This window comes from Homarus americanus, unplaced genomic scaffold (assembly GCF_018991925.1).
Source record: "Homarus americanus isolate GMGI-L3 unplaced genomic scaffold, GMGI_Hamer_2.0 scaffold50924, whole genome shotgun sequence".
NCBI classification, from domain to species: domain Eukaryota; kingdom Metazoa; phylum Arthropoda; class Malacostraca; order Decapoda; family Nephropidae; genus Homarus; species Homarus americanus.
Window position 1 is genome coordinate 1,318,041 of NW_024718094.1, and position 18,584 is coordinate 1,336,624.

Genomic DNA, 18,584 nt, shown 5'->3' on the forward strand with positions numbered 1-18,584 from the left:
ACTCTTGACGTGAGAGTATAATGGCTATATTATATACCCTCCGAGAGAGAGAGAGAGAGAGAGAGAGAGAGAGAGAGAGAGAGAGAGAGAGAGTATTATTATATGAATAGAAATATATTTTTAAATTCGTAAACTAATATATGTGATTATATGCACAAAGACGGCACAAATATACAAAGCAATATACGTAGAACATCGCAGGTATATACTAAACATACACATTAAAGATTATACAAACAATACACATTTACAGGACAGGTATACAGAGAAACATGTAAACAGTAAGTCCATTGAACCATAGGTAATACACCCTTGAAAGCCTCTTATCATTGAGATCCTTACATACCACTGGAAAAAAGACACAAAATAGTGGGGGGGGATAAACTCTTGTTATGATGATGGGTATATCAGGCCCAGCCTGCCAGTAGAGGGGGAAGGAAGGGGAAGGGGAGGGGAGGGGGAGGGGAGGAGGGTGAGGGGGGAGGGGAGGGGGGATGAAGTTTAACCCTATCTGATAATTGTTGATCATCACTGGGGTCAGCCGGTCGTTGACCCTTGTGTGTGTGGCTGGCCCCTAGCTGGTGGCATTCTCTCTCTCTCTCTCTCTCCTCTCTTTGTTGTTCTCTTCCCTCATTCTTTCTCTCTCTCTTGTTCTCCTGTTCTCTCTCTCTTTTCTACCTGTCTGTCTTTTACTGTCTCTCTTTTTCTGTTAATGTGTATGAACCTCTGTCCTGCGTGGCAGTGAGAAGTGATACCACCCTCAGTGTCAAGACCTGACTGAATTACTCACAATAGGCAAACTGTACTCCAAGCTTTGTTAAACTAAAAAAGCCTCGATATCACTTTCTTTTTGTCTATTTTCTGTCTACCTGTCTGTCTGTCTGTCTGTCTATCTGTCTCTTTATTTTCCTACCTCTGTATCTCTCTTTCTCTCTCACTGTATCTCTATCTGTTACATTGCCTTTGTCTCTTTTATCTCTCTCTTTGTCTGTCTCCTGTTCTCTCTCTCTCTCTCTCTTTTTTTTCTCTCTATCTCTACTGCTCCCTCCCTCTCTCCTTCCCACCCTCCCTCTCTCCTTCCCACCCTCCCTCTCCTCCTTCCCACCTCCCTCCCCTTCCCACCCCTCCTCCCTCTCCTTCCTCCCTCCCTCTCCTTCCCACCCTCCTCTCTCCTTCCCACCCCTCCCTCCTTCCCACCCTCCCTCTCCTTCCCACCCTCCCTCTCCTTCCCCACCCTCCCTCTCTCCTTCCCACCCTCCCTCTCTCCTTCCTCCCTCCCTCTCCTTCCCTCCCTCACCGTCTCCTCCGGTCGGTCATTCACTTCTTCCTCCGGCCCGCTGACGTATTTGGGTTACATTATTTTTAGCTAGATATGTGATTATATTTATGTGTGTCGGGCGATAACGAGTGCGGGTACAGTGCCACACACACGGGGAGTAGTGCCACATGGGGAAATAGTGCCCAGTAGGTGGAATAGTGCCACCCGAGGGAAGGCTGCGTCACATGGGGGTATAGTGTAAGGTGAAGTTGTATCATGGGGGAAGTAGTGCCACACGGGGGACAGTGTCATATGGGAAGTAGTGCCACACAGGGGACAGTGTCATATGGGAGGTAGTGCCACATGGGGGAACAGTGCCATATGGGACTTAATGCTACACTTAGGGCATTTGGAAGCTCTAAATAACACAGGTCTTTAACCTTTACAATTTAGGGCCGAAACTCACAGTAGGAATAAAGCAGTACTTCCGGCGACCAATTATTAACTTTTTTCCGTGGCAATGAGTGGGAGGCCGCGGCAGAGGTTGGGAGGCCGCGGCAGAGGACACCACATACAAGGACTCCTGGCCTCTAAGTACCCTCTGACGTAACAAAGTCATTTAAGCACAGAACTACCACGAGTATCATACACGAACTGATTACTCTGACAGTATTAAGGATGATAACGAGGAACTACACACACGTCCGTCGTGTTGTGGGACAGAGCACATTTTATTTCACTTATTTCACCAAAGCAATTAATTAGACACTCGAGCTTATTTCACTTGAAGATTAGACACCCCAGCTTATTCCACCTGAAGATTAGACACCTCAGCTTATTCCATGTAAAGATTAGACACCTCAGCTTATTCCATGTAAAGATTAGACACCCCAGCTTATTTAAACAGAAAATTAACAACCCAATGCTAACCTAACCTAATAAGCTGGGGTGTCTAATCTTCAGGTGGAATAAGCTGGGGTGTCTAATCTTCAAGTGAAATAAGCTCAAGTGTCTAATTAATTGCTTTGGTATTTTATCTGACAGTCTGTATGTTACAATATTAAGCTGACTCTTTAATCTGGACTCCTGACCTTTCAAGCTGGACTCCTGACCTTTCAAGCTGGACTCGTGACCTTTCAAGCTGGACTCGTGACCTTTAAAGCTGGACTCCTGACCTTTCAAGCTGGACTCCCTGACCTTTCGGGTTGACTCGTGACCTTTCGTTGGACTCTGTGACCTTAAAGCTGGACTCTGACCTTCAAGTTGACTCAGTGGACAGCATGAGAATTTGAAAGCAGGAGTCCTGACGCTCTGAAGTCTTAGGAGTACACATAAATACAGTGCCAAGTGGACATACAGTGCCACATAGATACAGTGCCACGTGGACATACAGTGCCACATAGATACAGTGCCACGTGGACATACAGTGCCACATAGATACAGTGCCACGTGGACATACAGTGCCACATAGATACAGTGCCACGTGGAGGAATATAATATTATAACTAGTGACACGTAAAAGGGCTATTAGACATACCTCAAGTCGTGTCGTACAGGGGAAGGGTCATTAAACCACAACTGTGTGCGTGTGTGTGTGTGTGTGTGTGTGTGTGTGTGTGTGTGTGTGTGTGTGTGTGTGTGTGTGTGTTTTAATGTGAGTCTGCATGTGTATGTTCATGTCTATTTATTTATTTTGCTCCCTAATTTATTCATTTATTTTATATTCACATTTTATTCATTTATATATACGTGTACAGTATGTGTGTATGTATGAATGTATGTATGTATGTATGTATGTATGTTCACTACCAATATATATATTCGGGGAACAAGTAAATAGTTTCATGTTTTTATTTATTTTGATTTTTTTCTTACTATAAATTTGCTCGCGTGTGGGACCAGTAAATGTAATGCAGGTTTATGAGTTTATTTCTGCGTAATTGGCAATCACCAGCTGTTCGGTCGGGTGTGGGGGTGTAATCATTAACCCTGCCTGTTAACCCTTTGAGGACGACGAGGATTTAACCCTTTGAGGATTAGTTAATGTTTTGAGGAGGAGGATTTAAAAATATGAAGACGATGGTTTAATCTCTTGAAGACGATGGTTTAACCCTTTGAGGATGACAGTTTGACCCTTTAAGGACGATGGTTTAACCCTTTGAGGTCGATGGTTTAATGCTGTGAGGATGACAGTTAAACCAAGGCCCTTAATTGCAAGCTATTTTTTTCGCTTTGGACGATTCTAACTCCGTTCCTAGAGAGAGAGAGAGAGAGAGAGAGAGAGAGAGAGAGAGAGAGAGAGAGAGAGAAAGAGAGAGTCACATAGAAAGATAAAGACAGACAGACGGAAACAAAGAGAGACAAAGAGAGAGAGAGACAAAGAGAGAGAGAGACAAAGAGAGAGAGACAGCCAGACGGACAGAGACAAAGCGAGACAGACCAAGAGAGAGAGAGAGAGAGAGAGAGAGAGAGAACAGTTACCTCCCATAAAACTACCAACCACTCAATATCCACAAATCACTTACCAAAAAAATAAATAAATACAAAAATACTAACAATAACAACAATGATAAAAAAAAGTAATAAAATAAACATTACAATTTCCCTCCTAAGGCCATAAATTGGGATACTGGACCAATTTTAAGCCAATTTTTATTTATTTATTTTTTATCTTATTATTTTGTGGTATAATTTGCATATTTTATGAGGTAAAAATTCATAGGTTGGTTTCCTCTCGTGGTCAGTGAGTTTCTTGATACCCTTTGTGTGTGTGTATGCAAATTAGGTGACAGGTGAGGTAGTAGTGGGGGGGTGAGGGGGAGTTGTGGGTGATGGAATGTAGGGGGATGGGTGTAGTGTGTGTGTGTGTGTGTGTGTGTGTGTGAGAGAGAGAGAGAACATTGAAGTGCATTTACATACACATACACACACACACACACACACACATAGAAAGATAGATAGATAGATAGATGGATAGATAGATAGACAGGTACCAGTTCACTCTCACCTGTATTGGTCACACTGAGGAACTTATAATTACCGTACAGTCTCACCTTGTCATCGTGCCCACTATCCCTTGGTCCATACACTCGTAAACTGCCAGATAATGTTGGGTGTTTTAGGGTGCTTCAACTACCAGGGCTATTAAGAACCGTTCACTAGGTCGTAAATTCTACAAAATACCTAAAAAAACAAATATCTAGAAGTTATAAAAAAGCCAAAACACATTCAGCTTAGCACTGTTTACATCCAACGAGGGGAACAGGAGATTAGAATTAGTTATGAATAAAAGTCTCTCTGTAAATTGAAGGGAGGGGAAAGGAGGTGGAGGATGAGGGATGGGAAGGGAGGGGCAGTGAGGGAGACGAGGGGAGGAGAGTGAGTGTAAGGGGAGGAGAGTGAGTGTAAGGGAGAGGTAGGGAGGGGGGTGGGAGAGGTAGGAGGGGGTGGGAGAGGTAGGAGGGGGGGTGGGAGAGGTAGGATGGTGGGTAGAGGTGTGTGGTGGCCGTGACTAACCCGTTACTCTCACCTGTGTGTGTGTGTATGTGTAACAGGTGTCTCATTATCTAGGGTGTCTGTCTGTCATTCTGTTCATTCTTCTTCTTCTTTCTTTTCTCTCTCTCTCTCTCTCTCGATATTTAGTGAATAAGGATCAAGGGAATAAAGGTATATATTAATAGGGTAAAAAGTAAAAAAGAATGTTCCAGCAAACTTGTATAGGAGAGAGAGAGAGAGAGAGAGAGAGAGAGAGAGAGAGAGAGAGAGAGAGAATAATTGTAAGGAGATAGAGTGAAATTATAGAAAGACAGGTAAAGAACCAAAGACAGACAGACAGACAGACAGACAGACAGACAGACAGACAGATGACAGACAGACAGACACACGGATGAGAAGAAGAGAGACAAACAGATGTGACAGACAGACACACGGATGAGAAGAAGAGGAGACAAACAGACAGACATGGGACAAACAGAGGCATCGGTTCTGAGATTTGGGTAACTGTGCAGTGTGTGTGTGTGTGTGTGTGTGTGTGTGTGTGTGTGTGTGTGTGTGTGTGTGTGTGTGTGTGTGTGTGTGTGTGTGTGTGTGTGTAGTCCTTCCTAGGTCATATAACCCTAGCTGGCTCCACCCTGTACAGCCTGGCAAGTGTAGTTTAGGTTAGGTTGAGTTGGATTGGGCTAGGGTTAGGTTAGGTTAGGTTAGGTTAGGTTAGGTTAGGTTAAGTTAAGTTAGGTTAGGTTAGGTTAGGTTAGGTTAGGTTAGGTTGAGTTGGATTGGGTTAGGTTAGGTTATGTCCGGGTCTTTTAAAGTGATATTACGCAATGTTTTATCGCCTCTCAGTGAATAATATCGCTATGTATGTCATTACCTGATAAGCTAAGACGCTGTAGGTTACCTGCCGGGTTACCAAATATTACTACCTCCTTACGTTCCTCGAATCACCTGAAGATTAATCACCCTAACGATATCTAGGGGGGGGATTCGATTAGGTTAAGATAGATTATATTAGGTTAGGTTAGCGTTACGTTGGGTTTGGTTAGGTTAGGTTAGGTTAGGTTAGGTTAGAGGGGGTGCCTGACTTTAGATATGGGGAAAACGAAAGAGGTCGAGTACAATACCTCCTTCTGGACCGGTTAAGCCTTAGTGGTCACTGTACTGTATATATTTAGTAAACAAACGCACCTACTCACTGTCTCTGATTCATGGTGAGCCTTGATAGTGAACCTTGAAATATCCACGAGAGAGAGAGAGAGAGAGAGAGAGAGAGAGAGAGTACTCGCATATTTATAAGACAGGGGACAAACATCTATTTATTTACACTGAAAAATGAAATGGCGCTCGTGGCGTTGATTCACTGAGACTGACACAGTCGATATATTATTGAGGTACAAACACTTGACAAACACACTCTACACATTTCACATCACAAACAGATGACAAACACACTAAAATATTTCACATCACAAACAGATGACAAACACACTAAAATATTTCACAAACACATTACAAACACGTCACAAGCACACGACAAAGACTTCACAAACACACGACAAACACTTCACAAACACACCTGGACTGGTATCACCTATATGGAATCGGTATACTTTGATGTATATTGTATATAGGGACCTTAATGATGTGTATGGCAGCCGACATCACCTGTACAGTATTGTGTATAGTGACTGTCACGACTTGAATAGAATGCACTTAATGATGTATACAAAGGTATTAATATATATACTTTGTTATTTTGTAGGTGTATAGTGTATGGTTGTATAGGTTTCTCTGGGGGGTGTCATATACTGTGTAATTTGTAATGTATCGAGGTTGTCACATCCTGTATAGTATACACAATTGAGGATGTATGGGAGTTGTCATGCTAGTTGTAGATGGTGTTGTATATCCTGTCATTACTGTCACACACACACACACACACACACACACACACACACACACACACACACACACACACACACCATGGCTATTCTCTGTTAAATGACCCTTATAAGTTATCAACATCCCCTGTTTGAAAGGATCCTTAACCTTCCCCTGTTAATATATGTGGTTAATGGCACAGTACCTTAACCAGTTGTTGTTGTTGTTGTTGTTTGTTTGTTTGTTTTTTGTTTTTCCATAGGAGTTACACAGGAAGTGTTACCGCATTAAAATAAACAAAACAAAAACAAAAATATTACTCATGATAATTTTAGTGTTTTTGTGATATTTTGTTTGTTAATGAACGTAAGGAGGAAATTAATTGACCGTAGTAGCTGGTCTTGTGTGTCACCACGAGGGAAGGTTAAGTTAACAAGACGGTGATTCATAGACGATCTTATACACATCTACATAAGGTCAAAATTAACAAGGTGTATCTTAGAGGTAATTGCTCACCTGGGGAAGGAAGGTAATGTTAACTATCGTGATGAGGAAACGACTCTGAGGTCATCTAGTACGGGTCAAGGTAAACGGGGGTGACCTAGAGCCTCGACTACACACCTATAGATAAGGTCAAGTTAACGGGGGATAATCTAGAGGTAACATTAAGACTCCCTAGAGAACACCTGTGAGAGAGAGAGAGAGAGAGAGAGATGGGGTCAGGTTAACGGAGATGTTAAGAGTTTGCGTCGTTCCATCTAGACTGTAAGGAGAGTTGAATTAACGGGTGTGTTGGGGGGGGGTGTGTGTGTGGGGTGGGGTGTGGGGTGTGTGTGTGTGGGTGTGTGTGTGGGGGTGTGTGTGTGGGGTGGGGTGTGGGGGTGTGTGTGTGGGGGGTGGGTGGTGGGGCGGTTTAGTTTGAATTGTATTTGTGTGTGTAGGGTGAGTGTGTGTTTCTGTGGGGGTGCGAAGGAGGTGAGTGTGTGTAGGGTGTTTTGTTTGTGTGTCGTCAGGGAGTGTATGTGAGGCTGGAGTGCTTATTTGTGGGGGGAGTTATGTGTGGTGGGTAGGTGTGTATGTCATGGTGATGGGGAACTACACACACAGACACACACAGACACACAGACACACACACACACACACACACGAGCCTAGACAGCGTGGCGTGACTTTTGAGCGAGGCTGCGGTGACACACACACAATAATATCATCAATATCATCATCATTGACCATCTAGCTCCCTCACATCTACACGACAAGTTAGTGAGGTGCCGCTGTGTTCGTGGCGTCTGAGGGGGCACGTGGTGGCTTGCTTAGACATAGTTGATGGATGTTATTAGATTTTTCATGAAATGGCACTTATTACCCTCTCTCTCTCTCTCAATGTATAGGAAGATGTATTAATATTAGCAATCCACAATGTAGCTTTTTTCAGTCTTCGTGTGTGTGTGTGTGTGTGTGTGTGTGTGTGTGTGTGTGTGTGTGTGTGTGTGTGTGTTGGGAGTCGTGGCACTTAACAACTGTATGAATGTCTGTCCTTGTTTATTGATTTGCAACACCCATTGTTTACGTTGGTATTAGCTCCTCTCTACCATCTGGCATACTCCATTGACGTGCAACACACACTGCAATTTATAAACATTTAACGCCATGTGATTTATATCTTGTTTTTATTGATTTGCAACACCCCATGCAACACCCCATGCAACACCCCATTGTATGTATTATTATTTACTATTATCAAACCCCCTTGTCATAATGTATTGATCTGCAACACGGCTACAGACTTCAGATTTTAACTGTGTAATTATGACTTGCACATCTGCGTTTTCTTTTGAGAAGTTTTTGCAATGTAACGAAAGTGATTTTTTTTTCTAGAATTTTGTAATGTTTACGAAAGTGATATTTATTTTATTTATTTTATTTACTATTATTATTATTTTGCAGTGCTTAAGAAACGGTGATTATTATTATTTTTTTTGGAGAATCTTTTGCAATGCTTATAAAAAAATGGTAACCCAAACTGATTACAGGAGGAACACCTTTGCAATATAAACCATGTGTTGCAATTGCTAACCTAACCTAACCATCAGTGTAGGTTGAGGTATTTTTGTTAATTTAAAGTTAAGGCATATTTTTAATTTAATGTAGAAGAAGAAGAAGAAGAAGAAGAGAAAGAAAGAAAAAGAAGAGGAAAGAGGAAGAAAAAGAACAAGAATAAAAGAGAGAGAGAAGAATAAAATGTGGAAAATTAAATAAAAATAAAAGAACAAAAAGGATTAACAAAGAAATAACAGGAAAATTAGTCCATAAACAACACACTATCAACAAAGGGAACGAAGAAATGAAAAAACCCAAGAAAGTGAAATATAAAAAAAACAAAGGAAGAAGAAAATGAAACACACACACACACACACACACACACACACACACACACACACACACACACACACACACACACAAGATGACAGGGAAATTTAGTTCATAATTACTATCAACATCCACGACTCCTCTCCCCTCCCTTCTCTCAGCCAGGCCAGGGAGGGAGGTAACCAACACACACAATGTCAACATGACCTGCTGTGTACAAAAACTGTGGACACGTTATGGTTTTCACTAACACACATACACACACACTCACATACACACACACATACACTCACACACACATACACACTGGGATGGGGAGAAAACGGAGTGCCTGGTGGTGTTGTTGTCTGTGTGTAAGGGGAGAGGTGTGTGTGAGAGAGAGAGAGAGAGAGAGAGAGAGAGAGAGAGAGAGAGAGAGAGAGACACATTGGACTCATTCACCCTCCTCGCTCCCCTAGCACTAGCGACCGCCACTCACAAAAACTACCACCACCACTACCACCACCACCACTACCACTACCGTTACCAGCAACAACAGCGAGTAATACCAATAACAGTAACAGCGAGTAACAATAGTAGTGAACGGCAGCAGTAGCAACCCATTAATAACACAGCCATCTGACCTCTTACTACTACTACTAATACTACTACTACTACTACTACTACTACTGCCGCCACCACCTCAATTGAGCAGCTGAGGACGTTGTCATAATTAGGTCAGACGAAAGGGCCACTGAAAGGGTCACTACAAACGGAGATCAACACTCGGCCCTCACACACACACACAGAGGAAAGTTCTCTAAAAGTTCAAACACCTTGTCATGGAGGTCACAAGGTTTGGTAAAGATCACTTACTGATTTAAAAGTTTGGTGAAATTTTGCCGGCTAGGGTTGGAGGAGGAGGAGGAGGAGGGGAGGGGGGGGATTGGAGGTGGAGGAGGGGGGGAGGGGGGATTGAGGGGGGAGGAGGAGGGGGAGGGGGGGATTGGAGGTGGAGGAGGAGAGGTCGTAAAGGGAAGAATAAGGGGCCGTATAATGTGGAGGTGGAGGAGTAGGGGAGGGGGATTGGAGGTGGAGGGAGGGATTGGAGGTGGAGGAGGAGAATCGAGTGTTAGTAGTAGGGTGAATGACTTGGCTGCCTGGCTGAATCGATCAATGTGTTAACGTGGTGTCGTGGGTTCGATGGCCGTCTTAACTGGGTAACTGTTTTTTTTCCTATAATACCTGTTGATGTTTAGAGTAGAAGGTCGAGAGGTGACTGGCTGACTGGCTGCTCGGTCGATCGATGGGATTCTTACTGTCGCTGGTTCGATGCCCTTCGTGTCTTATATAATGATTTATTCTCATTGGTAAAAAAAAAAGAACTTGCTATTTTTTTCTTTTATTTATTTTAATTGGTTCGTGTTTTTATTACTAATTGATCTCATTAAAGATTTTTTATTAATTATTTTATTGTTTTAATTATTATTATTTCTACATTATGTTCAGAAAGGTATTTACTTATTTTTTATTCATTTATATATTTCATATTCTTATTTATTTATGCAAACCGACCAAACCTAACCAAACCTAACCTAACCAAACCTAACCAAACCTAACAACCTAACCTAACCAAACCTAACCAAACCAAACCCTAACCAAACCAAACCTAACCAAGCCAAACCTAACCAAACCCAACCAAACCTAACCAAACCAAACCAAACCTAACCCAACCAAAACCTAACCAAACCAAACCTAACCTAACCAAACCTAACCAAACCAAACCCAATCCAAACCTAACCTAACCAAACCAAACCAAACCAAACCTAACCAAACCTAACCAACCAAACCTAACTAAACCAAACCTAACCTAGCCTAACCAAACCTAACCTAACCAAACCTAACCAAACCTAACCAAACCTAACCTAACCAAACCTAACCAAACCAAACCTAACCTAACCAAACCTAACCAAACCTAACCAAACCAAACCAAATCTCACCTAAGAACCGTTTATTATTGGGAACATCAACCTTTCCTGACCTATAAGAACACCTTGATTGATGTCGAAAGGTAAAGTTGAGAAAGGAATGGGAAGAGGTGAAGGGAGGGGAGGAGAAGTAAAGGGAGGGCGGGGGGGTGAAAGTAGGAGAGGAGGGAATGGAGAAGGGAAGTAGTTAGGGAAGGTAAGGAAAGGAGGGAGAGGAGGGAAGGGAGAAGGGAAGTAGTTAGGGAAGGTAAGGAAAGGAGGGAGAGGAGGAGGAGGAGGGGGGGGTGGAGGAGGTCGTCTGGAAAGAGGGTGGTCATTGAGTACACTATGACGTCACCGGTACATTGGACGTCACGGGTCCACATTGTGACGTCACGGGGTCCACATTTCGAAGGATACTGGATACACTTTTTTCCGACTGTGTAAACAATTGCTTGGCGTGTGTGTGTGTGTGTGTGTGTGTGTGTGTGTGTGTGTGTGTGTGTGTGTGTGTGTGTGTGTGTTGTCCTTGAGTCTTACTATGTGTTCACTTCCCCGTGTTAATTACGAAACGCATCAGGTGACAACTTAGCTAATGTTTACACCTGTTGTAGCTGACGTAATAATACACACACACACACACACACACACACACACACACAAACACACACACACACACACACACACACACACACACCATTTAAAGAACTCATTTCACTGCTGAAGTTCGTGTTGCTCATCTGTGTAGCTTAGGTGTGGTGAAAGTTAATGATGATGGAAGGTGGCAGGAATGATGATAGTGGTAGTGATGATGAAGCAGGAGAGATGGTGTGAGTAACTGGTTCATGAGGGTGTAGCGTGGGTGGGTGTGCAGGGTGTGTGTGTGTGTGTGTGGGAGGGTGTGTGGGAGGGTGTGGGAGGGTATGTGTGGGTGTGTGTATTTGTAGTAAGTGTGTGGGTGGGGTGGGTGGGTGGGTGGGTGGGTGGGTGGGTGTAGTGGGGTGGGGTAAGAGAGACAGACTCTTCCAACAGGCCATCACTCACGACGGAGGTATGAAATAAGGTTATGTGTTGAGTCCCTCTTGACAGAGAGTTACGCGGCCCCGATACTGTCTGGGGGTGGGTGGGGCTGTTACGTCAATAGGCAGGAGCGGCGTTCACTAGCTGATGTCATTGACCTCTCTTCTATTTAACTCCAAAAGACACACACACACACACACGTGCGCGCACACACCCATACACACATATACAACTACATCCATACACTTACTACACACACACACACACACACACACACACACACACACACACACACACACACACACACAAATCTCTTACAAAATTAGTTAAATCATTAAAATAAGTAACTCCCGTCATTAATATATATATATATATATATATATATATATATATATATATATATATATATATATATATATATATATATATATATATATATATTGCTTTATCTATCTAGTTATTTCTTTTTATCTTTCCATCCATCCATCCACCACTTCCTCTCCTCCCTCCCTCCCTCCTCATAACATAACCGTTACTCAACATGGTCTGTGAGAAAGTGTTTGGAATGGTGGCAGCTTTTACCTGGGCCCGTAGCGTCACCCACCTGTAATTACACCCTGAATATATATCTTGTTAGTTACCAGTACACCTTTAGGTTGGTGTTCCCTAGGCTGCCTGACCCCCTGTCTTCCTGGTCCTTCTCTGTTTATGTTGTGATTATTTTGTTTGGGTGTTTGTTTATTTGTTTATCAGGGTTGTTTTTGTTGTGTTATTGGGGTTGTTATTGAGAGGGGGGTCGTTATGCCCGATTACAGATCAATGGGCGTGCAGGAATAGGCTTGGGACAGGTAGAGGTGAATAATGATAGGTATATAATCCTGGGCATAGGGGCATCTGAACGAATACTATCCTATCTTTATTACCTGAAAATCATGGGGCCAACTCCCCCATAGGATGATCATGGGAGAAAATGGTACAGATATGGGAGGAGACTCATCACCATGGTAACGGGTCACTCACCTTGGCGGGAACTCTTGAGAGGTAAGACTTGGCCTCCCTCCCTTCCTCCGTCCCTCCCGAAACCGGTCTACCTGTACGCTACCTTTATACGCCACCCGCTTACACAAACAACAACAACTACCACCACCACCACCACCACCACCAAATTCGCAATTACATATGGTTAATATATACAGTACACACGAGTAAAAGTTAACCTGACACCAAATTAGAATAAGTATGTTAATTTGGTGTGAAAACCGTAAAGTATATTAGAGTTGTATGTTTACGTTAAGTAGTTTGGTATATCTGATTGTTTTTGTTTTTTAAGTGTAAATAATTTAGGAGTTTTTTTTAAAGTTCTTCGTATTTTCGAATTGCTTAAACTGAAAGTATATTTTGGCGTAAAATTGTTCACAGTTTATAATTGTGTGTGTGTGTGTGGGGGGGGGCATAATAAGACAGAAATGATTGATTGGTTACCTGTCTGTCTGGATATCTATTTCTTTTTGTCTGTCTGTCTCTAACCGTCTGCTGTCTAGTTGCATCATCTCTTGTTGTGACCGTGTGTTTGTATGACCGTGTGTTTATGTGACTCTATGACCGTGTACACATATGACCGTGTACACATATGACTGTGTACATATATGACAGTTGTGTAAATATTTTAGTCAGAGTGGGCCAAGGGAAAGTAGGGATTATGTAAGCGTGCAACATATGGGCGAATGAGCTTTCAACACTTAGTAACACACAGCAACACTTAGTAACACACAGCAACACTTAGTAACACACAGCAACATTTAGTAACACACAGCAACACTTAGTAACACACAGCAACATTTAGTAACACACAGCAACATTTAGTAACACACATCAACATTTAGTAACATCCAGCAACATTTAGTAACACACAGCAACACTTAGTAACACACAGCAACACTTAGTAACACACAGCAACACTTAGTAACACACAGCAACACTTAGTAACACACAGCAACACTTAGTAACACACAGCAACACTTAGTAACACACAGCAACCTTAGTAACACACAGCAACATTTAGTAACACACAGCAACCTTAGTAACACACAGCAACATTTGGTAACACACAGCAACATAGTAACACACAGCAACTTAGTAACTTACACAGCAACATTTAGTATCACCTGTAACACTTAGTAACTTACACAGCAACATAGTAACACAGCAACATTTAGTAACTTTGTAACCTTAGTAACACACAGCAACACTTAGTAACACACAGCAACATTTAGTAACACACAGCAACATTTAGTAACACACAGCAACACTTAGTAACACACAGCAACATTTAGTAACACACAGCAACACTTAGTAACACACAGCAACATTTAGTAACACACAGCAACACTTAGTAACACACAGCAACACTTAGTAACACACAGCAACGCTTAGTAACACACAGCAACACTTAGTAACACACAGCAACACTTAGTAACACACAGCAACACTTAGTAACACACAGCAACACTTAACACAACAACACTTAGTAACACACAACAACATTTGGTAACACACAACCTTAGTAACACACAACAACATTTAAGTAACACAGCATTTAGTAACACACAACAACATAGTAACATCAACAACATTTAGTAACACACAGCAACATAGTAACACACATCAACACTTAGTAACACACAGAAACATTTGGTAATACACAGCAACATTTAGTAACACACAGCAACACTTAGTAACATCCAGCAACACTGAGTAACACACAGCAACACTGAGTAACACACACAGCAACAGTTAGTGACACTCAGAAACACTTAGTAGCACTCAGAAACACTAATAACATACAGCAACACTTAGTAACACACAGCAGCACTTAGTAACACACAGCAACACTTAGTAACACACTTAGTAACACAAAGCAACACTTAGTAACACACACAGCAACACTGAGTACCACACAGGAACACTTAGTAACATACAACAACACTTAGTAACACCCAGGAACACTTACTACAACACAGCAACACTTAGTAACACTCAGAAACACTAAGTAACACACAACACTTAGTAACACACAGCAACAATTAGTAACTCCTAGGAAAACTTAGTAACACACTTAGTAACACCCAGGAACACTTAGTAACACTCAGAAACATTCCGGAGCACCTAGGAACACTCAGCAACATATAGGAACGCCCAGGGATACCCAGCAACATCCAGCAACACCAAACTACACCCCGCAACACCCAGCTCCTCCTTGTTCACACACTTTCCCTCGCTGAGCACATTCTCCCCCCGCCTGTGCATACCTCATACACACACACACACAACAGCTATGTGTACATGGCTGGAGAAGTGCGGCGCATACGTCTACCTGTACGTGTGTATGAATACTCGTGCATGTGTGCGTACGCGGGTGGTGTGTGAGTGGTGTGTATGTGTGAGTTCGTGTGTGTGTGTGTGTGTGTGTGTGTGTGTGTGTGTGTGTGTGTAAACCGGACATTCTAATATAAGGACCAATTAGTTATAAGACAGCCTGAGACCCGGAACCTAACCTAACCTAACCTAACCTAACCTAACCTAACCTAACTTAACTCGCATGAATTTAACCTAAACTAACGTAATCTGATATACGAATTTAGTTAGAACATTGGGATCAGTTTACCTTACTAATTAATACCTATAGTTACCTGTTGATACATCGCTGTTACCTGTTTTAAATTGATAACTAATAACACACACACACACACACACACACACACACACACACACACACACACACACATACACACACACACACACACACACACACACACATGGCCGCTGTGAATGACCTCCCGCCACACACCTGAAACCTGACCTACTTAAGCCCTTCCGTCGGTGCCAACTCCCAGGTTGATGACTTCTCCCTTCCGCGGCACCTACCGGCACCCACCTGCTCCCACTGGCACCCACCCACACCAGGTGATAGTGGGCGACAGGTATTTCCCTCAGGTTGTACTACGAGCGCTTAAGAGAGAGAGAGAGACACTACTACGTCAACCTGTACACAATAAAGACATCCATTCATCTATCTACTTAAAATGACTGATTGATTGACTGACCGATTGATTGTCATAAAAAGAACCTCACACTCAAATGTCCAGTCACACGGAACGTTCAGAACAAGGCAGTTAGTGTCATGCAGTACACGTCATACATTGTGAAATTTAGACTCTCCCTCCTTCTCTTACCCCCCTCTTTCTCTCTCTCTCCCCCTCCTCTTCCTCTCTCCCCTACGTGTGTTTTTCTCTCATCGTCTTCAGTATACCGTCTAATCAGCTTCTACTTGAGTGTATTATCTTTCGTTTTCACTTTCTCTCGGTCGCGGTGGACAGTGTTTATAAAATACAGCTGATGTACTCCAGTTACCCAACCGTGTGTGTGTGTGTGTGTGTGTGTGTGGTGGTTAAGTAGTTTACATACTGTATACTTATCTCTTCATATCTAGGTAGAGGCAGCACCTGTATTGCAAGTCATCACGGGAAGATTGACTGTACCTGTACTTTCCTACCTGTACTTGCATCTTATTACCTGTGCTGTACTGAGGTATATCTGAGTTGATTAAAATCTTTACCTGTTGGATTCTTTCACTTTATCTGTTGGTTAAAACTTGTCTATAAATGGGTATTTTAGTTCTTGTCTGTAGTACACTTTATGAGGCGTGAGTCACAGGTGTAAACAGGTAATAGACAGGTGGGTAATATAGAGGTAAACAACATTCCAATAGAAGGTGAAAGTTTACAGTACATTGTGTAAGGACCAGATGTAAACACGTGTAAATCAGTATACACCATATAAACTTCTTTTTTCTACAGCAGACAGGGAAAGTCTACAAAGGTGTTCAGAACTACAGTTGTAAACAATGGTAAACCAGTCAGCATTCAGTAGGAGGGTATTTTACAGTCGGGTTCAGGAGACAGTGAAAGTTTAGGCCAATAACCTAGTGTGTGTGTGTGTGTGTGTGTGGATGAGTTTCTCTCTCAGACTCGCTCATGGGAGACAACGACCCTCCTCCATGTGCCTCCCTCCCCTCTACCACTCCTCCCTCACTTCCCTCCACCACTCTTCCCTCTACCACTCCTCCCTCACTTCCCTCCACCACTCCTCCCTCACTTCCCTCCACCACTCTTCCCTCTACCACTCCTCCCTCACTTCCCTCTACCACTCCTCCCTCTACCACTCCTCCCTCACTTCCCTCCACCACCCCTCCCTCCTTTTCTCCACCACCCTTCCTTCCCCTCTACCACCCCCTCTTCTCCCTCACTCACCCCCCCACCACTCCTCCCTCCGTCCATCTGACACTCTTCCTCCCTCCACCGCATGCGTGTGTCTGTGTAATAATAGTTTAGGTTAGGTTAGTTTAGGTTAGGTTAGGTTAGGTTAGGTTAGGTTAGGTTTGGTTAGGTTAGGTTTGGTTAGGTTAGGTTTGGTTAGGTTAGGTTTTTTATGTTAAATATAAAGGTAAAATAATCACTGGCTGTCTTGAAGCCACCTCCCCTCACTAATGCAGTATATGACACTATAATCCTAGCATCGCGATAATTATACTCGTGTACCTATAATTAAACCCCAGAATACCCCAAGGCAGACAATAATACCTTTCGACTATAGGTAGTGTGAACTTGTGTATATACTATGACAACACATTATAGGGAGTGAACCTGTGTATATAATTATGATAACGTATCTATGAGTTTCTATCGAGTTAATGGTTTGCTTGATGTGTGATGCACTTTAACGGCGAACACAACGGGACCTAATGACATTGAACGGAAAGAAAAATAAATAAATGAAAGTAAGGAAAATTTTTTTATATTTCTTGAAGTGAAAAATAAAAAAAATTTCGTTGAATCTGACAGCTGGGATGTAAATGAGGATATACTGCTTATCTGATAGTCGTTCATTGAACTTAGTGGCTGGACACAACATAAATTTAACTCTTTTTAAAATATCTCTGAATATTGACACCATTAGAAAAATTTAATTCCTGGTGAACATTAATTACATATAACTTGATAATTTGCATTTGCTAATTATTTTTTTATCTTAATATGTTAAATTTACATAAACACCTTCTATATACCTGAATAAGAAATTACAGGTGTTTTGCTTTCTCATATTGAAGATTAGAATTCACAAGGTTTAATATTATGAAATGTGTTGTTATACATCTTGTTATTTAGATTATGACTTGAGATTATCGTAACTTTCCCCCTTTCCCCCTCTTCTCACCCCCCTCTCCCCCTCTTCTCACCCCCCTCTCCCTCTCCCTCTCCCTCCTTCGTCTTGGTGGATATTATTAAGATTTGGTTAAACTGTTTTTTTTTTTTGGCGGGGGGCTGAGGAGGAGGAGGAGGAGGAGGATGGCTGAGCAAGAAGAAGAAGAAGAACGTTTAGATGAAGAAGGGAATAAGAGGAGAAAGAAGAAAAAGAGGAAGATCCTTACCTTTGGGAATGACTAATGAAAATGTGTTGTATAAGAACGTGTATTGTAAGTGTGTGTGTAGTGGAAGTAAGTGGATGAGTGTGTAGTGTAAGTGTATGTGTGTGTAGTGCAAGTGTATTGTGTGTGT

General features: G+C 42.4%; 1 protein-coding gene across 1 annotated transcript in view; it reads right to left on the minus strand.

The window, feature by feature from the left end:
• Positions 1-4,319, minus strand: part of LOC121859174 (putative uncharacterized protein DDB_G0286901) — a 10,381-nt gene extending 6,062 nt beyond the window's left edge. The window contains exons 1-2 of the mRNA XM_042355923.1: positions 4,312-4,319; positions 2,315-2,576 (exon numbers count right to left, since the gene is read on the minus strand). Of these exons, the coding sequence (XP_042211857.1) occupies positions 2,315-2,576; positions 4,312-4,319 (270 nt within the window). The remainder of the gene's footprint in view (positions 1-2,314; positions 2,577-4,311) is intronic.
• Between the last annotated feature and the right edge of the window lie 14,265 nt (positions 4,320-18,584).